This window comes from Crinia signifera, chromosome 11, assembly GCF_055691185.1.
Source record: "Crinia signifera chromosome 11, ASM5569118v1, whole genome shotgun sequence".
In the NCBI taxonomy this organism is placed as follows: Eukaryota; Metazoa; Chordata; class Amphibia; order Anura; family Myobatrachidae; genus Crinia; species Crinia signifera.
Genome location: NC_139227.1, coordinates 112,748,243 through 112,771,415, shown reverse-complemented (window position 1 = coordinate 112,771,415; position 23,173 = coordinate 112,748,243). Strand labels below are relative to the sequence as shown.

At 43.6% G+C, this 23,173-nt stretch overlaps 1 protein-coding gene across 2 annotated transcripts in view; it reads right to left on the bottom strand.

Annotated features, from left to right (window-relative positions):
- ELP4 (elongator acetyltransferase complex subunit 4) overlaps positions 1-23,173 on the bottom strand; it is a 289,757-nt gene that overhangs the window by 100,742 nt on the left and 165,842 nt on the right. For both annotated transcript variants that reach the window (XM_083164259.1, XM_083164260.1), the window contains exon 8: positions 2,754-2,862. In XM_083164259.1, coding sequence (XP_083020385.1) covers positions 2,754-2,862 — 109 coding nt within the window. The remainder of the gene's footprint in view (positions 1-2,753; positions 2,863-23,173) is intronic.

Here is a 23,173-nt window from a genome sequence, read left to right as displayed (position 1 = left end):
CAAATCACAGTTTATTATGCAAATGAGGGCTCCAACTGGTTCATTATTTAGCAGATTTTTTTTCTAAAAGCAGATGGGAGGCAACTAAAATATGGATTTGGGGCACATATCATAAATGGGTAATTAATAAATTTAGGTCTTGGCTAGAGACGTTTCTTCCTCCTTTTCTAGAACATTTTCCCATCCTGTAAAGTGGCACAGAGTGTGCCTGGGAACGTCAGAGCTGACACCTAAACGCCCACTGTCTTCTACCCTCATCAGCGGTAAAACTTTTATTTTTTTTAAATAAATCTATAAATAATTGAATATGATGAGCTTCCCTCCCAATCTCAGACTACAGAGCTTCCCAGTTTAAAACTATTGATTTCATGACAACTTCGACTGGCTGGTCAGATGACTGCCAAACCTTCTGTGTGTATGAATTCCCCAAAGCCTGCCTATTGAGATGTACATCTGCTTGAGCCATGGCTGACTAATCTGACTTGACAACATGCAAGGAAATTCCATGTTCCCTTTTGGTGCTTTAATGCACTTTACTGAACGAGAAGAGGAGGAAAAAAAAAAACATTTCTAAAGATTAGCAGGCAGGAAATGTGTACAAGATTTATTCTGGAAATCTATTTTGTGATTACAAGTAGAAATCCTTTCATGAGGTCTTTCGATCTACGAGCTTAACCATACTGTCATTACCGATCACATGCCGAGGCCAATTGGCATGTGTGACAAAAAAAACAGACACCAAATTTTAGTCACATTTTCCAAAAAATTACAAAGTGCCCAATAATTTTAGATGGCGTGCTATTTACAATGCCAGTCCACCTCCAAGTAACTTAAACATTTTAAGTACCAACACCAAATTAACAACAAATTAAACAAGGTTATTAAAATAAGGAGAGAAAAATCGGGGAAAGCGTCTGGGCAGCACAGGGAGACATTCCAGACAAATGGAACACGGCATCAATACATAGTGGAGGCAGCCATTTTGTTGACTGAAATGACATTCAAAATAATGTATCCTTTCAATTCCATATGAACCACATACATAATTGCAGCATGACTGAGGTAAAGGTCCATACACACTGGGAGACTATGCCCAGCGTGTATGGACATGATGATGTGCATGCACATTGAGCGGCTTTCCCCCTGCCCGGCGCTGACGGATGGGGGGAAGGACGGCGTTGCATAGCGGAGCGCTATGCAAAGCCGTCCTCAACACCGTTCATCTGCTGGTATAGCCAGCAGATCAATGGCTTTCCCGTCGATGATGCGGGAGCGCGCAGCAGCGCTCACCGCTGGGGCATACACACTGAGCGGCTTTGAGCTGAAAGCCGCTCAAACAGGCTGTTTTGAGCGACTTTCAGCTCAAAGTCACCCATTGTGTATGGGCCTTAAGAAGCACGCCTTGTTCCTAAGAGATGTCACTCATGACTAGAAAATGGAAAGGTGCATTGTGTTGGGTCAGACCTCAAAATGGCCACCACTAGTGTGTGGGAGACAGGTGCAATAAATTATGTAGACCTTTCATTTCTATTCTGGAGGATGACATTGCACAGTGGTACCTAAATAACGTACAACAATGTAATCATAGGTGCCGGCATCTCTGTAGTTTAGGCCACTATCTGCCTGTAGCTTAAGTGAGGCCATTTTCTCCTCCGCAGTTTAACTTCATACAGTTCCAACTTCTGTCAGAAGGTAAGTAGGCTCTTCTGTCCTCCCCTTCTCAGGTATGAATTCGGTATGATTTACCTACAATCAAAATCCCGACGGTCAAAATACCGACAGCAATTGACCGACGGTCAAAATACCGACAAGGCCAAAAAAACCTAAATTTAAAATATAGACAGGTCAAAAATTAGACACATATTTTTCATATTTTTGGGGGTCTGTATGTCATCATAGTTTGGCATTAACACCTTGCTTCGGGCACGGTGCCTCACTGTACTCGGCACACTGTTATATTCCCCCTCCATGTCCACTGGGATGGTAAAGTATGTACGAGTCGGTATTTTGACCTTGTCGATATTTTGAACGTTGGTCAATGGCTGTCGGTATTTTGACCGTCGGGATTTTGATTGTAGGTAAATTAACCGCATCCCGTCTCCACATATGTGCCACTTCATGGACCATTTGTGAGTTTGCCTCCCATTCCCTTATCCCATTTCTCTCACTCTTCTTCTGACATCTGCTCTCACCTTCTTCATGCCTTTTATTCAACACTACTCAATACAATAAGCAAAACCAGAGGGTGCCATTCAGATGTGACACAGACACAGACAAGGGCAACCGTGTCCACCAGCCTATGGCAAGGAAGCACAATTCTCTAATTTTTAGAATCTTTGAGGAGTATATCAATGGTAATATTCTCACAGTCCCCTAGGTCAAATTCTCCAAAACGGATCCAAGAAAGTTTAGAAACCACTGTCCTAACGTAAACATCATTGGGGTTAATTTACTAAGATGGGAGTTCTATTGACGATGGGATGTTGCTATGGGCAACCAACCAGAATCTAGTTCTTATTTATTTAGCACCTTCTAGAAGAGATGAGACAGAAACGGACGGTAAAAGTCCAGACCCCAAGGTATATGTTGCATAGATATCATCTAGAAAAATAATATAAATGTGCATTTTATTTGTGTTTAGAAATGCTGGCCCATATAGAAATGAGGTGACCCATTCCCTATCAAAGGGCATCATAGTGTGACATCACCGTATGAGCCAGCCATTCCCTGAGTCTGACGACAATGGAACTCACCGTGATAGTCTTTGTATAATGGATTGGATTCCCTCTGAGAGTCGATAAATGATTCAAGGCCAACTACCGTATCTGACAAGTTTCTTACACGCGCCGTAATTGCTTTATTCTGTAAAACAAGACCACAAAATACACATTGAGAAGGACGTCATTAGTGTTTGTGGGATAAATCTGTGTCTGATCAATGAGCAGGGTAATAAATGTGGACTATAAAATGACACATTGCATGAAGTCTGCTGGAACTTATAACATTAGGACCAGACCAGGCCTTGAAAAGTGATAAAGTGGAGAGTTATAAACTACCAACCAATCAACGCCTGCCATTTTCCAAGTCCAGCCTCGCATGACGATTGGCTGGTACTTTAACATTCTCTAAATGGAAACCAGGTGAACATAGAATTATTATGGCTGTCCTAGTATAATGTATCAAACCTTTGGCATCAAACTAGATACGGGTAATTCTGCAGTTACTATAACAACAACTTTCAAAGAATTCCCAATATGTGGTAATAAATAGGGAATTGTACTGAATTCACTCTGGATTCTCATGAATATTCATTGCTGAGACTGCCTCCACTGTGTTCAGATGTGTGCCATAAAAAATGATTAGCATTAGAAGCCTACATTTGGACATTGGTCCACAAGGTAGGTGCAAATGGACCATTACATCACTTGAGTCTTCAAAGTGAAGACTCAAAGTGAAGACCCACTTCACAAAGCTGCAACCAAGAGGGTGACCCTACTCTCCTGGAAATCCAGGAGGACCTTCTCCAAGATATTCTGGGAGTCTAGTCGAGCATAAGTCAATGTAACATTTTGATTAGTGTTTGCCTGTAAATGTGTCCTTATTATACCTTACCCAAGCACGGTATGTTGATAGTCTGCTGTAGTTCTAACCTGAGGCAGCACGGACGGTGTAATGGTTATAGCATTACTGCCTCGCAGCACTAAGGTCATGGGTTCTATCCCCTCCATGTGTTATATACACGGGGCAGTACGGACGGTGTAATGGTTAGCATTACTGCCTCGCAGCACTAAGGTCATGGGTTCTATCCCCACCATGTGTTATATATACGGGGCAGTACGGATGGTGTAATGGTTAGCATTACTGCCTCACAGCACTGAGGTCATGGGTTCTATCCCCACCATGTGTTATATATACGGGGCAGTACGGACGGTGTAATGGTTATAGCATTACTGCCTCGCAGCACTAAGGTCATGGGTTCTATCCCCTCCATGTGTTATATACACGGGGCAGTACGGACGGTGTAATGGTTAGCATTACTGCCTCGCAGCACTAAGGTCATGGGTTCTATCCCCACCATGTGTTATATATACGGGGCAGTACGGATGGTGTAATGGTTAGCATTACTGCCTCACAGCACTGAGGTCATGGGTTCTATCCCCACCATGTGTTATATATACGGGCAGTACGGATGGTGTAATGGTTAGCATTACTGCCTCGCAGCACTAAGGTCATGGGTTCTATCCCCACCATGTGTTATATATACGGGGCAGTACGGACGGTGTAATGGTTAGCATTACTGCCTCGCAGCACTAAGGTCATGGGTTCTATCCCCACCATGTGTTATATATACGGGGCAGTATGGATGGTGTAATGGTTAGCATTACTGCCTCACAGCACTGAGGTCATGGGTTCTATCCCCACCATGTGTTATATATATATGGGGCAGTACGGACGGTGTAATGGTTAGCATTACTGCCTCGCAGCACTAAGGTCATGGGTTCAGTTCCCACCATGGCCCCAACTGTGTGGAGTTTGTATATTCTCATTGTGCTTGAGTGGGTTTCCACCGGGTACTCCGGTTTCCTCCCACAATCCCAAAATATACTGGTAGGATAATTCGCTCTCTAAAAAAATTAACCCTAAAGTAATAAAAGTTGTGCCAGGAGTTAAAAAATTAAAAAATAACTAATAACAAGAGCTTACAAAGATAATAAAAGAATCAGAGCTATAAAAGCAGGACATTCACAACTCCATGAAGAGGGGACCCCTGGTGCTACCTGGCATGCGGAGGGGCTAAAAGTTTGTGGGCAACCCTGTCACAGAACCAAAATGGCAGCTGCCCTGCCTATCATCTGGCTCCGGGGTGAAGGATCACATCACCACGCCCGTGTGTCCCCTCGCACCGTCTAATGTAGAACAGCCTCTGTAAACATGATTCATTTTTCTCCTTAAGATCATAAGATGGATGAGCAACCCTGACAATCTCCCAGCCAGAGAGAAACAAGACATATTATTCAGCAAGCACTGATATTTTCCTTGTGATCATACAGGTTTCAAAGCCTTGCACAGCATGCAAAATTACCCAGCAGTCTGCAGACATACAACGTTGTAACACGCCGCTCACCCCGCGTGCAGCGCAGACAGGCACTTACTGATACATTTACTTCCTAGTCCCTGATGTGTGCTTCCAGCTAGCAATCAATTATTCATAGATTTCTCCAGGATTAATAATTGATAGTTTTTTTATTAATTGCACATAAAAATTGCTTTTAAGACCATCCGTTTAATTTAGGGAGAGAAAAACACTTGCCCCGACTATCATTAGGTAACACACTGTTCTCCGACGTGACGCTAGAGAGACTGTTAATATTTCAGAGGAGTTGCAGGGCCGGTGGCCGGCCTAGAACGGAACGTCTTACTGCTTTAAGAAGATGATGTAGCCGTTTCTTGCACCGTTATTGATTTATATTCTATTTTAAAGGAACATTTGCAGCATAATGGGGGCAGATGTGTTAAGCCTGATGAAGGGGTTATTCTGTTTGAACCGCTTGGATGCGAATTCGCATCCTTGTGAGTCGAAAAAACCCTGCCTTGCGAATGATTGGCGGACGCCACCTATTCCCAAGCACGACTCGCTCACAGGGCATGTGAATGGATGTTACAGTGATGTCAGCTGCCCGCTCCCCGCCTGTCCGTCATGACCACATTAGCATGACAACGCCAATGAACCGCCCAGCGCCCCACGCCCCTCTGTGCCCTGGGTGCGTGCACCCGGCGATTAGTCTGTTCGACCCGGCGTATGCACATGCGCAGAAATGCGCATAGTGCGACCATCGGCCCCTGTACGATCGCAGCAAACGGAAATGAATAAGGTCCGAAGTGGAGATAAAGTAGAAGGTGATATCGCACAAGCCAATCAACTCCTAACTGTCATTTTTCAAACAAAGGCAGCACAGATTAAATCTATTTGGTATCCACTGTAATGATTTCTAATATGCTTTATTTATTAAGAACAGGGAGGGAACGCACCATTGGGGCCACACTGTATAGAACAGTAATTTAGCTCTCTGACCCATATTTTCAGCAAGCAAAAACCAGCACAAACTCAAGTAGTACATGTAAACGTCACACAGGTAGGACCCTGGTTGGATATTTGTATGAGGCCATTAGGTTGACACCGTCTATGTTGACAGGTTTTAGGTCGACATATGACATGCATGAGTTCTTCATGAGTTTTTTCTAAAACATCCCAGTGCCAGAGTGAGGCACCGTGTCCGAAGCATGGCGAGCGCAGTGAGCCACGCAAGGAGACGCGACACACTTATATGGTGCCCATGTCGACACAAACAACCATGAACAAACTCATGTCAGCCTTTTAACATGTCGACCTACTGCATGTGTTGACCTTTTTCACCACGTCAACCTACTGCATATCAACCTGTATCATGTGTCGACCTGAATACCAATAGTGTCGACCTAATGACCCGTAGGCTTGGAAATGAACCGGTGAAACCAGCACTGCGCCCCTGTCCTCGTGTGAACCGAGACACTACCGAGCAAACGGCAAATACCTACCAGTATGTGGTTCTAATGATCTAGCACCCCCTCCTCTAAAGTAGGACAACGCAGAATATTATGTGAAAGGCAGGGGCACAGCAAGGGGTGGTTAATAAGTTGGCCGGCCCAGGCTGCAGGCACGTCAGTGTACGAGACGTTCCACCTGAGCATCTATGGATGAACATGGTTATTGGATGGGGTGTGGATCGTATTATTGACCACACTTAGGTCAATAGTCATTCGGTCGACCCGATTGGGTTGACAGGGTTCTAGGTCAATATGGGTTTAGGTCGGCAAATGCATTAGGTCAACATGGGTTAGGTCGACAGGTCGCGAGGTCGACATGGGTTTTTCACTGTTTTTTTTTTACCCGAGTGTCGACACAGTCGACATGGACACAGTTGGAAGTCAACCGCAGCCCCTCCCGTCACTCACAATGCTTTGGGCTCGGCACACTATTTTATTCTCCCACCACGCCCTAGTGGATGGTAGGGCATGAAATACCGTCTGTCGGCACATGTCGGCTCAAAAAACAGTGAAAAAAACCATGTCGACCTCGCGACCTGTCAACCTAATCCATGTTGACCTAACGCATTTGTCGACCTAAAACCATGTCGACCTAGACACCTGTCGACCTTCATCCATGTCGACCTAGAACCCTGTCGACCTAAGTGTGGTTGATAATATGATCGTATCCCATTGGATCCAGTATTCATCACAGCGGTTATGTGGAAGAGCTATGGCTGAACAGTGGAGGCATCAGGTAAAGTCAGCCAAAACCTAGTAGTTAGAGAAGAGAGCATTCTTATGGGGGAATTTAATTGCAGGTGATAAACAGTTTTTATGTGAAAAGTGGTTATCTGTTAATTCAATTGCAGGTGAAGATACCATTCATTAAATGGGGAACCCTTCTCCTTTAAAAAAAAAAAAAAAAAAGGTACATAATTGCCATCATTTGTACCCCTTTCATGTCACACCTCAAACCTGGGTTATTGCTGGATCGAGGTGCAGTGGGAAAGCACCAAACCTTATAACCCAAACCAACCCGGCATTTCGGACCGGGTTATAAGAAGGTTTAAAACTGGGTAATGCTGCATATAATGGGTGACCCGAGTATAATGTGAAAGTGTCGGACCTGGGATCAAGTTCCCGGCTCCGACCCGATATTATGGTGTGAAAGCGGTATCTACTGATCGTCTCCAGGAGAAGCTTGAAGAGAAGATGTAGTGCAGCTTTTGTGTGTGTGTGTGTGTTATTTAAGTTATGCAGTGGATCTCCGGGACATTTTAAGGGCTAGAATTACACAATCTACATCCTTTTAGACCCGCATCCTCTGCATTATGTGCCAATCATGACAGGGGTGGGAGACGGCTGATCCATCCACCCTTCTGGGGATCCAGGTACCCCCCCCCCCCCCCCCCCCAAAAAAAAAAAAAAAAAATTATAACACATAACAAAATTATTGCTTTAATCACTTCTAAGTGAAGATCTTTTTTTTCCTAAATCTACATATGGAATCTTGCTTTTGATTTTATTGAAGGGCGGATTCATTTTGATGCTCGAGCTACAAAGTTTTGGTGGTTATAAAAAATTTGGGGACACTTTCTGTTACAGTAGTTCACTTTCTTGCAATCTCTATTTTTATATATATGATCGAGGTAAATATATATGATCTAGATTGCATATACATATACTATCCTACTCATAGAAGGCTCTCAATACTCAAAGCAGGAGATAAGTGATCAATTATCTGTCTCTTTAATGCACCACTGTCTCTGTGTTATCCTCCCATCCTTATTTGTATCATCAACGTCAAACATGTTGGGTGGGTGTGCATACATTAGCTAATGACTCTGAACCTTACTACAGAAAGGTGTCGTAATGTTTTCTCTTATTTTCTGTAAGATAATGGAACAAGCACCTGCATTCCCAATGCTCAGGACTCCTATACAAGTGGCAGTGACCTGAGTGCTACTTCAAAGAAAGATCAAGCACAGATACAGACAATAGGTCTGCAATTGGTACCCTGCATTGTATAACAATGGCAGTAACGTTACAAATTAGCAGTGGGGGAAGAGAGTGACAACGTTGCTGCAGTTCTGTCACATCACCGGGGGTTAGAGGATCATGCACATGCTCCCTGCACTTCTCTGAGGCAGCGCCTTTAACTAGCAACTTTACAACAATCCATTTAATGCGGAGAATGGGATTTATTTACTGATCTGTACCACGCTAGAAACAAAAATGACAAATTCGAGAAATTCTACCTTATTGCCGACATCTTTCCTGAAATTTAAAACAGAGGCAGTAAATTAGCTGTCCGTCCGCAAACATTTAGGGGCAGATGTATCAAAGCTAGGAGCGAAATACAATAGCATCCAACGTTTTACAGGCTGTGGGGCAGATGTATTAAGTCTGGCGATGAGGTAAATTGGAAATAAAGTGGAATGCGATAACGTACCAGCCAATCAACTCCTGCTTGTGTTTGAAAAATGACTGTTTGGAGCACACAGGTGATTTGATCTCTCTGTACTCTTTCTCGCTCTCAAAGCTCCGCCAGATGTCCCCCATTATCACAGTTTGGCAGTAGGTAAGACAAATAATAAACATAACAAAATGGGCTATGTATGCAATAAATACAATGTAAATAATTATATTTATTTTATAATTATAATTTTATTTTCTGGTGTGTGTATTTATTCTATATCTATTTGTACTGCTGTGGGACTACAAGTCCCAGCGGGCCCTTTAGTGCCCCGCATGCTGGGACTTGTAGTCCCGTAACAATACACAATACTTGTATCTTATTTTACACATTTATCAGCCCGACGCCCATAGCCCAGGGGCATCGGGGACAGCCGTGGGCTTCAGCATGGGCTGGTACCCCTTCATTGGGGGGGTCCCCACTCGCCCAGGATCCCTGCCAATGCTGACCAGTCAGGGGGTTAATGCTTTGGCCGGGGGGACTTGTATAAAAAGTCTTCCCCGGCTGTGGCATTACCCTGCTGGCTGGTTGGGCCCGGTGCTGGTTTTTAAAATACAGGGGACCTAGTCATTTGATCCCGTATATTTCTGAAACCAGGACGTCCCTTGAGCCTGGTGCTGGTTTTATAAAATCAAGGAAACCCCTATTTGTTCAGCCCCGTGATTTTATGAAACCAGGACCAGCTCTTTGAGCCCGATTATGCTCAGGAGCTGGTTATGCCCATTACGTCCCCGTCCCCCCCCCCCCACACACACAAAATTGCACATATTCATGACAAAAAAAAAAAAATCACACCATATCTCACTTTTTTGCCGCAAATTCGCATCTCATTAAATATGCGGATTCAGGCACAAAAATGCGAATTTAAAAAGTGCGATTTCAGAAAGTGCCTAAAAGTTGCATCCCAATAAATGTCACCCCATGTGTCATTTACCTGGTTCTCCATTCAGTTCAGTTTTAAAATAACTAATCATTACTGCAAAAAATTTGTAAGTATGCAAATTTGTACATGTTCGTAAAAACTTTAAGACTTGCCTAGAACAATGATTGATTGAGGCTACGTACAAAATTCTGTTCAAAAAAAAGTCTAAAGACTGAAACCCAAAGCAGTCTTATTGCTACTATGAACTTATGTCGCTATTCTGCTGCTGCTAAAACCTAGGATATTGCCATGATAACCCAGGTCACGGCTTGGTGGAAAAAAGGGTCCCACGTCAATTAAAAAGGGTCCAGTGACCCGGCAGTCCTTCCCAAGGATCTACAATTGATGGATCAGGGAAGGACCTGGGTAAATCTCAGTGTAAACGTTTAACACAGGTAATCTGACGCGGGCCCATTTACTGCATGGGGGGCGCTGGATTTCCTGTTGCTTGCAGATGATGTCATCTCCAAGCGCTGGCAGAAGACAGACTGCACCTGCCTGCAGATGAAAGATGCAGCCCTAAGGACAACCCAGGTCAAAGCCGTAGTGGGAATGGGGTCTGTCCTGCATCTGACCCAGATTAGAACCTTGTTCCAAATCCTGGGTCAGACTTAAGATTTTGGAATACAATAAAGGTATCACATATCAGATGCCGGATGACTCACTGACAGTCAGAAATCCAACGGTCGTTTCTCCAGCATCAGAATCCCAAATGCCAGGAGCTCGGCAGTTGGAATCCGAGCAGTGCTCTCCCCTCTGTCGGGGTCCTGACAGTTGGGATTCTGATGTCGAAGAAACAGCCATCGGTAAGTTATACCATTCCCTTACAGATCATCCAGCACTCTGCAATATAGGAAATTAGCAGTACTGACATGGGTACAAGAGGTATACAGTAGATGGCCTAGTTCATATGAGCTCACACTCTAGCGGAGATCGGAAAGGTATATATATATATATATATATATATATATGCAAAACCATAATGACATATACATGTATGCAAATGGCATTAAATGCTAAACCCCGAGAGAACAGGTTCCAGTAAGATGAGACTATTACTAAAACAAAAGTTTCCCAAATAAATGAGTTGTTTCAGTTTAACGGTTTTGGAAGCAAGTTTGCCTCCAGCACAAATAATTACTAGTACCCAAATATCAAACTGAGCATCCAGCTGATGTCTACAATAAAGTGGCAGGTTAAAAGATACTAAAGTTTAAAATCAGCTTAGACTAATCCCATATTGAGTGCAAAATTATAGCTTGTCATCAAAAGCAAGCTGGCAATCCGGGGGCCAGATGGGAGACTGGATGGGAAAGAGAGTTCATGCAGGTGGGAACGTGACGAAGACACGACATAAGAGATCACTGCTCCCTCTGCTGGTGAGGACATTATCTCACTTAGGTCTATCCAAGTCATGTGGAGTTTAATGATCTCAAATCTACATGGTAAATCCTCTGTGTTTGTAGACATCTGGGCAGTCAGAAATCTGGCGCGTACAGTTCGGTGTGCAAAACCTTTCGTTTGGCTAAATTAAGATAGTTTAGTTTCAGGTGAAAACAAATTAGTCACAACTATAAAGGTACTTTATATATTGTACAAAGGTATTTATAGAAATGAGTATAAGCGGTTTATTGGCGCCAAGCATTCAGGTAAGGGGTTCTTATACGTACAGATTAGTATCCCTTAACCAGATCTGTTATACAAATTATTCCGAAAACCATAGTTTCCGGAATGTACTTTTATTTTTTTTACTAAAAGCACTACTGGGGACATGGTATGTAACTGGCACTACTGGGGACATGATATGTAACTGGCATTACTGTGGACATGATATGTAAAGGGCACTTCTGGGGGCATGATATGTAACAGGCACTACTGGGGGCATGATATGTAACTGGCACTACTGGGGGCATGATATGTAACAGCACTACTGGGGACATGGTATGTAACTGGCACTACTGGGGACATGATATGTAAAGGACACTACTGGGGGCATGATATGTAACAGGCACTACTGGGGGCATGATATTTAACTGGCACTACTGGGGGCATGATATGTAACAGCACTACTGGGGTCATGATATGTAACTGGCACTACTGGGGGCATGATATGTAACAGCACTACTCGGGGCATGATATGTAACGGGCACTACTGGGGACATGGTATGTAACTGGCACTACTGGGGACACGGTATGTAACTGGCACTACTGGGGACACGATATGCAACGGGCACTACTGGGGGCATGATATGCAACGGGCACTACTGGGGGCATGATATGTAACGGGCACTACTGGGGGCATATGTAACGGGCACTACTGGGGGCATGATATGTAACTGGCACTACTGGGGACATGGTATGTAACTGGCACTACTGGGGACATGATATGTAAAGGGCACTACTGGGGGCATGATATGTAACAGGCACTACTGGGGGCATCATATAAAACTGGCACTACTGGGGGCATGATATGTAACTGGCACTACTGGGGGCATGATATGTAACAGCACTACTGGGGTCATGATATGCAACAGGCACTACTGGGGGGCATGATATGTAACTGGCACTACTGGGGGCATGATATGTAACTGGCACTACTGGGGACATGAAATGTAACGGGCACTACTGTTGACATTCATTGCAGAGAGGGAGGGCCAGGGACGGTGCTGGACCATGGAAATGCCCAGTGTTCTATGGGCATTCCCATGGGATTGTAGGTCAGCTGATGCCACAGGATGCCAGCACCCACCACGTCTTCGACAAGTTGCAGAGGATATAACAGTTATTTACAGTAAGCAGTTGAACAGTCATACACAAATAGACACACACACACACACGAACACTCAGTATTTGATGTAAATGAAGAAAAGCATTAGTTATGCCACTTCTGGAGCCAGGATGGAAATAGGAGCCTTTGGGTAACGCCAATACACCTCAACTCGTGAACTGACAAACTGGTCTTTCCTGCTTTACTTCAACGCATCTGATACTCGTAAGACAAGTAACTGAAAGTAGAAGAACTTTCGGAGGTATTATCTTTCATTTAAATTAGGTTTCAAAGACAACCAGTGATGTTGTCACTACATGTGCAGCGTAACAATAATGATTTCTTAGATGGACCTTTTGAATGCAACGCCAGCATATGAAATGCATTATGCTACATTGGACAATTACCACGTGCCATAAAAACTGGAATATATACTGCACGGCACCCAAATGTCCTCTGTCTAATGAATGTTTTAGGAATAGTGGATTCGTGTTCCTTTAATGCATGGTTTCTTTTTAAGATTTTTCTCTAACCCCGCACCCAATTGTATTGATCTCTGATAAGTTTGACACCAGCAACTACCTTGCGAGATCTGTAATACAAATACATGACCCAGAAATGCATTACACCGATGTTCTGTTTAGGTTATCTCCACACCGTTTTTATTAGTTGTACAAATCACACTCAGGGCCCCGAGAGTGAATGGGCCCAGCTGCTGCTGCTGCTGCTATCGGGACAGAAAGGCAGCAGAAAAGTGATGGGCGTTCCAGGGCTATGGCTAGTAGTGCAAACACAAACTGTCCGCTCAGTGGGTGCATTATAGGAGTGTTTTGGGTGAGTCAATGCAAGCCGCTGTGTTAATATGCACAGCCGCAAGCATAGGAGACCGAGGTCAGATGGAGAAACTGCATTTGCCAAAAGGTTAGTGCATTTTTCATCTGTGTCACTAATGTTCCCGTACAAGGATGTACCAATCGGTGTTACAGCGCGCACAGGTGCAAGAAGTGGGCATCCCATTTGGTCTCACGGATGAACATGTGAAAGGAGTCTACAGCGGTATTTGCATAAAGTCGTAGATGGGCGACAGCCACAGCCAGGAGACACTGACCGAAGCGACTTAAGCCCCATACACACTAGACGAGAATATAAAAGATGTATTTAAAAAAAAAAGTTGAGTGTGTACACTCAACATTGTTAACGACCACCCCTGTCCTGGAGACATCATTTAACAATATCGGGTGTACACTTAATATCGTTTGACCAGCATAAATGCGGATATAGGGGGTTATTCTCGTTCACCGATGTTGCGTGTCTGCGCATGTGCAGACATGGGGTGCGTGCACCCACACGGCGTGCAGGGGGGCGGAAAGGGGCGGGGGCGCCAGGCTGCCCCATTACCATATGGGAACGCCCAGCATTTCATGTGCGTTCTCATGGTAATGAGCCGGTGACACAGGTGGCCAGCTGACATCACCAGATGTCAGCTGCCCGCCCATATCGTCCCAACGTGCACGCATATGGAAGTGACTTGAAAGTAACTTTTATATACGTGTACCTTCCACAACTTTTGATGGTTGGTGACCATCAAAAGATGTGGGAGGTTACCCGCAGCATACAAATGGATGTTTATGCTAAACATCCATTCGTAGCCTGTGCGGGCGAACCCACGCTGCGAGGGGGGGGGCAGGGGGGTTAGACATTCGCCGGGTGGGGTTCGGTGGATTTGCAAGGCAGCAAATTCACAGCCTATGTGAATCACCCAGCATAACCCCCATGGTTAACTATACCGGCGGCAGCCCTAGTCCTTTAGTGGGTACTGGGCTTTAGAATGATGTGACCAATGTCTACAGGTTTTATGAAGGCGAATGAAAATGGTCACCGTTTCTTATTGCTGTGCGTGTTCCCAGTTGTAAAGCTTCTGTGAACAATAATGCAAAGTTAATAATTGGATGAAATCTGGCAATCAGTATTACATGTGCGAAATACCGATAAATCAAAATACCGACCACCAATGGCAGACAATCAAAATGCTGACATCCATTATACCGAGATGGCTAGCTGTGCTCGGCACAATATTATAATTTATCTCTATGCCCGCTTAGATGGTGAAGTAAGAACAAGTCAGTATCAAAGAAAAAAATCATGAAAAACTAATGTCTTTTTGACCTGCCGACAGTTTAAATGTCGATATTTTGACCGTGTCGGTATTTCATATGCCGTCCAATGGTGGACGATATTTTGATTGTCAGTATTTTGACCGTCAGTAATATGACTGCATACGTTTACGGGCAACGATAGAAGTTACTTAGGGGTAGATGTGTTGCAGACATCAGCCAATCAGATTCTACTTATTTATTTAGCACCTTCTAGAAGATAACCGCTAGAACCCATCATCAATAGAACTCCCGTCTTTTGTCTACAGACAGAAATGTTGTCGTTTGTATGGGCAGATGTAAGTTTTCTTTCTTTATTCATGATTAAATAAATATCTTCTTCATCGCTGTCTCCAGCCTTCACGCAGGAGACAGAAAGCGTTGCAATAGGTGAGAACACAAACCAGCCCAAGGCTGAAAGGGTCGATTTACAGTACTCTTAAAGGGGTCGCACAAATGTTCTGCTCGGAGAGCACAATTCAGAGGAGCCGCTGAACCAATATTGGCTGCTCACCAAAATCACCAAGAACAGGAGGGCAGCCTCTATTCCCCCACTGTTTTCATAATAATTCTGGCTTAAGACCTGCACCGGCTCCCAGCTTTTCCAGAAGGCTCCATCCCAGGAACCCTGGAGTACCATTTGCTTTGCTGATCTTAATCTCCCCAGACTTCCAAGCAGTGACGGCTGTGTGCTGAACTGGCACTTGCTTCTCCAAGTGAGCTATTAAATTTGTAGGTCAATTGCGGCACTAACAACTCTTAGGAAGCTTTCAGCTGTAGCGTACGATTTGTCAGTGGAATTAAATATTAATTCTAAGTGTTACTTCTTGTGGCTAAGAGCTTCAATCTCCCATCACCGGTCTGCGGCAGCCAGAAGTTACAGGACTAATCTATTTTTATTTTCATTTAGGGCTAAAACATGGTAAATATAGTTTCTACACAGTAATGCTTCTAATAGAACTGTGATCCGGCGTTCCAGTTCCGATACAAGCTCTAAATTACATTTTAAAAGCTTTAAGATTGACGTCAGCTCGGTATGCATTACCTGTGTGTGAATATATATATATATATATATATATATACACATACATACACACATAAACACATACACACCTATTCATCTCTCTCTCTCTCTCGATATATATATATAATATATATATATATATATATATATATATATATATGAAACAGTCTACTATAAAAAGGAAGCAATAAAGACAACAACACACACACAAAAAAAAAAAAAAAATCAAACTTTGGCATCTTTATTAACCAGCTTCCAAACACTGCCTCTATTCATCTGTTTACTGAACAGTTGTGTCCACTCCTGGACATTGGGTATTAATGCAGTGATTACAGTCCAGTAGCCAAACCATCCATATGCTTGAACAGATGACTCTGTCTCCATACTGTGTTGGGACACCGATCCACAATTTGGATTGCCCCTTCTTAAAAAAAATAAAAATAAAAACAGAAGTGTCTAATTTACCTCAGACAGTTTGGTGTAGAATAAATGCTGTGAGGAAGGTACAAAAACAAAACAAAAAAAACATGGATATAATCCATAATAAAAAAAATAAAAAATAGGAATTCATATTTATGAACTGTACGCCGAACCTTTATCTGTAAAATTATTTATAGTTATTATGATTTATGTAATTACATTTATAATACATAACATATATATAGATAGTATTTATAAGAAAAAAATACATATTTGTCAAATGTAACTATTGTTTCAAAACTAGAATTGTATTTATACGGCTATTTTGTCAGTAAACAGAATTTCCCAAGTGAAATTGCGTAGGAAAAAGCGAGGGGTTCATTTTCTATGTCGCTCCCCTGAAAAGTGCCGACCGAAGTTGCTAAGTATCACATAATGCCATAAACAGCAATGGTTACAAAAACATATGTCACAAAATGTTGCTGTGTAAATTTCATACAACCTCTGGAAGTTTTGTCCTTTCATTTATATTCACAAAAACCCGCAGGGTGTGTATGGCGTGTTTATTACTACTAGGTAAAGTAACTACTAGTGTTTTAGAGATCATTAAAATAAAAGTATTCAGATGACTATTACCTCAGAATAAATGGACAGGAAATGAGATTGTTGATCCTTGAAATTTTCAAATCCAGTCTTTCCGTCTATCTCCAATAGTTATAGTTATTATGGTACTTGTTTCCTAGCACGGCGCCCATCGAATCACATACCATAAGGCATACGATGGTATGCGATGCGATGTTACGCGATGGCAGCCAATGTTATACAATTTTAAATTGTATACCATCGCATTGTATGCCATATACAATGGTATACGATTTAAAATTGTATAAGCACCCCAATGGGTGTTTTCAATGTTAAATGTGCCCCCTATAAGATAATTAATTGTATAAGCACCGTAATGGCTGCTTACAATATTAAAAGCACCCCCACTATCAACGCAAACCTGAAGTGCGGCGAGCGCAGCTAGCCCGCGAGGGCCGGCGGTACGCGTCCTCCGACCTTTTCATACCCCCACTATCCACATTGGCGTGGAGTTGATTCTAGATAGTGTGGCGAGCGCAGCGAGCCACCGAGCCCAAAGCGTGGCGAGCGGATGCGGAATATATGTGAAGTAATCAGTGTCCCCTCGAGGGGCTCGCTGTGCTCGCCACGCTTCCGGCTCAGTGGCTCGCTGCGCTCTCCACACTATATAAAATCAACTCCACGCCGACGTGGATAGTGGGGGTATGAAAAGGTCGGAGGTATTAAGGTGCTTATACAATTAAAAATCGTATAGGGGCTTATACAATTTAAAATCGCATCGCATGCGGGCATATGGCATGCGATGCAATGTCATACAAATTAATATCGTGGGCGCCGTGCTAGGAAACAAGTACCGTTATTATTAATTAGCAATATTGGGCTCTTGGCTCTTATTGTGGTTGACTCACAAGGCTGCAAATTTCGCAGACGTCAGCTTCCTGCCTCCCGCACAACCGGGCAATTTGCATGGAAACGCCCATATGCAAATTACCCGACCCGCCACCCTCCGCCGGGACTTCTGTATACGAGCACTGTGGGCGGTCGCACACAGCAGCTGCACATGGGCAGTCGCAAACAATCACAATAACCCCCTTTGCGCAGGCCCTCCTTACCCTAAGTAGAAAGAAGGAGGAAAAAAGCAGCGCTAAGAAAACTTCACAGAAATACATACATCAATGAAAACATTTCATATTTAATAACACTTTATAAGAAATACACTAAAAATACATTAAGAAATGGAATGAATTAAAACAATTAGACCCGTTGAGGATTACAGTCACCAATTGGACATATTTACTCGGATGCGAATTAATGTGTAGCCGTAGGCTTACATTCGCACATCGATCACATTAATTAATTTCATTGGTGAACGCTGGTCGTGCGAATTCGTACCTGTGCCATCAGGTCTGCATTGGTCCCTTAGCTGCAGCTACACAATACTATACGAGGGGTTTCTGGCATCACAGTGAAGGAGGAACAGGCAAATGGCAAATAAAGCCACCTGATTGTTTCAATAGATCTCAATGGAGCAGCAAGGGAGAACGGTGACGGCTATATGTGTACTAAGCATTGACGTCCAGTCAATAAAAACAGCGCTGGCAAAACTGGATGGCGAACGCAAGAAGTTTCCTTACACCGAAATGTACTTGAACGTGTGTTCACTTTGGTGCTTTCTCAAGCACCCCAGCCATTAATATTTCACGGAATGAATATTTCAACATTTCAAATGGAATAATGAAAATAACACATTAAACCTGAACCTCATTAGCCTCCCAAGAGGAACATTGAGGCACGGCTGATTCATTTCCAGTTTTCATGACTATATTAATTTCCCTGGGTATGTGCTGCTGACTAATGCCCCTAGGTATCAGATCTGCTGCACAAGGTGTTTGTTTATACAGCAGACTGTGCGTATCATGGGGGGGGGGGCTGCTCTACAAAGTGGCTTCAGCGCTGTCTCCACTAACACAGAGCCGTATTCCCCAGACTCACTGTCGTATCAAACTCTAATTCTAAATTCTACTCCCAAAAAGCGTCACCTGAGAGGACAGGATACTAACCTAGGCGAAAAAGGGTATAGGGTAACTAGGTCTACAAGCATGAAGGTCGATATCACTAGTTCGACATGCATGAAGGTCGACATTGGGTTAGGTCGACAGGGTCATTAGGTTCAACACAATCATTAGGTCGACAAGGGGAAGGTCGACATGGTGTTTTTCACATTTCTTGGGAACAGACAGGTGGTATTTCATGCCCTACCATCCTCTAGGGCAGTGTTTTTCAACTAGTGCGCCTTGAGCTGTTCTCATGTTCGCCCCCAGATCTAGAGATGTGCACACAGTCTACAGCCACCACCAGTTCTACTGTTATTTACTGGTCTCTTCTTTTCATGTAAAGGGCCAATGTGTTTTGTTACCTGTGGGGACCAGTGTGATTGTTTTTTTATATGGGGGCCAATAGGTTAGTTTTTTCCTGTGGGGGCCAATGTGTTTTGCCCTGTGGGGTTCTCATGGAGTGCCCTGGCAAGGTTGAAAATCACTGGAGAATAAAATAGAGTGCTGGTACCGAGCCCGAAGCATGGCGAGCGCAGCGTGAGGAGACGCGGTGCTATGTTTCAGTATCCATGTCGACTGTGTCGACATTCGGGACAAAAACCATGACAACCTTAATGTCAACATTTTGACTGTCGACCGAACCCATGTCAACCTTCAGTCATGTCAACCTAATGCTTGTCAACCTAGTTGCTGTCTATTCAATGATCCATACCCACGAAAAAGTAATTCTAACTTTATGGACGCTGCCACACCACAATAACCAGCGTGCGGTGCCAGCCTCATACCGACTGATGTTATATTACATTTGTTATTATGCACGGAATAGGGATTGATGCGGGCAGCCATTATTTATAGTATTACCATACGCACGATTGCTGTAACTAAAGATGCAATGACCCTGTATTTGTGTTGTGATTGGTTGGAACACAATTTGCTCTATTCAGGTGTTTAGCATAAAGGTAAATACATTATACTGGCCGCTGGCCAACTAGTTATTACTAGGGTCTGATTCTGACACCAACTTAATGAAAATGCGACAATACGCCCATATGCTCAGTCGTACTCATCACCCGACTCCTACTGTTATCATTACGACGGACACCTACTCCATGGGGGAGCACACTGGTCTGAATTTGATATCCGCACCACTCAGAATGTTAAGTAATGCCGGCCCCACCGCCATTTCCTTGTACGAGTTCTCAATGTTGTAGGCCAGTTGGCCCCCAATGACGTCCAGCCAGCGGCTGCAGAGACTGATATCCTTGTAATACTCTTTTCATCTTGCGTTCTATGCATGTGTTCACAAAAGAACAATGCAAGCACTTTGGGCCTAATTCAGGTGTAAGCAATGGCAGACTTTCCCGCAACAGAGTGATTATGGTCAGAGTGGGCATGTGCTGCTGCCACAATGCCCATGCACCAAGGTTCCACCCTGATTCTGCTAGCATTGGGGATTTCATATAAAAGAGATTGACAAGACATGATCGTTTGGAGGAGTGAACGAGTCCCATGGCCATTACTGCTGGGCAACAGCTTTTCTTGCTGACAATAGCAGCGCTGTAGCCTAATAAATAGCATGGCAGCATCGTTTTCCCTGCCAACCTGAGTAACCTGAGGTTTATTCAGAAGTCTGATGGTGTTACCAATGTTCGAAGATGATTCTATGCCCTACTTGCCTATCCTGTCCTTGAAAATGCTGTGATTACAACAACGAAACGCGTCGATTGTGAGGGGCCAAACTACTATATTGAGGATCCCAACACCCGTCCTTGGACCTACAATCCATCAGCCAATTGCCATCAATTTGCCCACTGCTGTGGATCTTTTACATCACTCTCTAGGAGCAATCTATGGAAAGCCGGCATCAAGGGAGATGGGCATATTCCAACTGCTGACACCAGACAGCCAAATGCCATCTCACCACAAGGGAAGCTACCCTGCCAGGCTACGAAAGTTTCCCCAACAGCTCCCAGCACCAAGAGAGACCAATACATTAACTGTGGCTAACTGGCTTTATACAAATGGAACTGTGGGGTAGATTTATTAAGCTCAGTGACGTGATAAAGTGTCTGTTTTTTTATCACCGGCCAATCAGCTCCTACCTGTCATTTTTCAAACCAAGCCTGTAACTTCACAGTTAGGAGCTGATTGGCTGGTGATAAAAACCAGACACTTTATCACTTCACCGAGCTTAATAAATCTGCCCCTAAGTCCTAGGAGTGAGTGACGGGTGAATATATTGCACAAATAATCGCACCTTTTTATGTCTAAGCCAATTAAGTGTTTTTTATGTGTATAAATATTTTATTCGTTGCATAAATAAAAAAAATTAAATTCTACTTAAAAAAAAAAAAAAAAAGAAGCGGCAAACCTTTCTCTTTTTCCATTATACTTATACTCCCTGCAATTGCCGGGAGGCTCCTGAAAATCGGATGGCCCGGTATGGTCAAACACCTCTTGGAATTTTTTTTTTTAACCTCTTTTATAGGTTTTCTAAATCTTTTCCTGTACTTTAAAAAAAACACATCTCTCTCACGGGTCGATTCCACGCATCCTTTGAACATGTGGCCTGATTTTATGGATTGCTTCCTAGTTACCAACCTCCTGAATAACCAACATACAGTGTAATAAGGTTGTATATGATCCTAGCTGCTGCAAGACTCCCGTATAATGCAGTCACTGTAGGCAAGGCTCCTATGCTCACACAGGGAGGGACAACAGTAGAGGTAAAGGGACTGTCTGTCAGTGCTAGTCCCCTATTATATCCCTGGGGTATGAGAATTGTGCCTCTGAAGTCTATGAACCAGCATGATAAATTCACGGCCAGCAATTGGTAATAGCCCTAAGTGATAACAAGCACTCCGTTTTATCTTTATTACATTTTACGATGTGTATTTGATTTGATTTTACCTGGGACGTAGTTTATGGTTCATCTGCAATACTGCTAATGTCTGACATATTATACCAAGCAACTACAGAGAGAGGGTAACACGGAGCATAATGGGTTACTCATACATGGTCACATGGGAAGCCATGGAAGTTACACTTTCTGCAGCGGTTGCCCCGAAACCTCCATACACATCCTTTAGAGACATTATTACCCCTCTCACATGAATGAATCCAGATGAAGTGCCCATGTCCAGGGTTATTCCTGGGTCCGAGCTGGACACCTGTGATGTGATAGGGGGGACCTTGTCCTGAATTATGATAATCAGGAGTTCTTTTGATGAGGCTGTAATGTCCACTTCCAATGACTTACACTAGTTTGCAGGTGAGACAGGTGCGGTGCAAAGCGCAACGACTTGGGAAGGACATGGATAGAAAGGAGCGGTGTGAAAGGGTTTGAGCAACTGCAACACGGTTTGAAACAATGGGTCTGATTCAGACCGGTTTATTAGGCTACTTGTATTCCAAGTCTAGCAAGCAGAAGAGCGCACCTCCCCCCTGCTGAACGAATCCCCACGTTTATGCGGCAGCATATCCTGGTCGGAGATGGTCGAATTCAAGGCGGGCACTGACGTCATGCACTTGCAGGGGTACTCCCAGAGTTTTTGTGGAAACGCCCATGAAATGCTGGGTGTTCAACCTGCCCTCCCATTTTGGAGCAAACTTGCCAATTGCGTTCGATCAGGGAGACCCCCACCATCGGCCAGGGGACCGAATTCAGCCCGCTACGAGCCGGTTTGAATCACCCCAATGTTCATTAACCTGACTCAGACCTCTCAATTACAGGGTGGTAAAGATGACGTAACTCTGCTGAAAGCATAGTAAATAACACATCTGATTTTCCCTCCTTCTCTTAGGCAGTGACCATCCTTCATGCTCTGCTCCTGTGCACACACAAGTCACTGCCGCACACATGCAGACCACCATCTACTATCGGACCTTCCACTCAAGAAAACCTGCCTTATTGTAGCTAGAAAACCTGCCCCATTGTTTAAAAAAAAGTGTTGATGTGCGCTGCTATCGAGTCGAAAGGTAAATCAGTAAATAAAAAATTGGAATCAAATAATTGAAACATAACCTAGAACGTTGGGAACTGTAAATGTCAGATTTAGCAACATGTTCAAAGTGTTGCAATTCAAAATATAAAATATGCCTTCATCCGTCATCACCACCCTTCCCGAAATAATCCTATGATAAGACAATTACACAATTTCAGGGCAGAAGATTAGTTGCACAATCAATAAGCCTTCAGTAGTGCCATG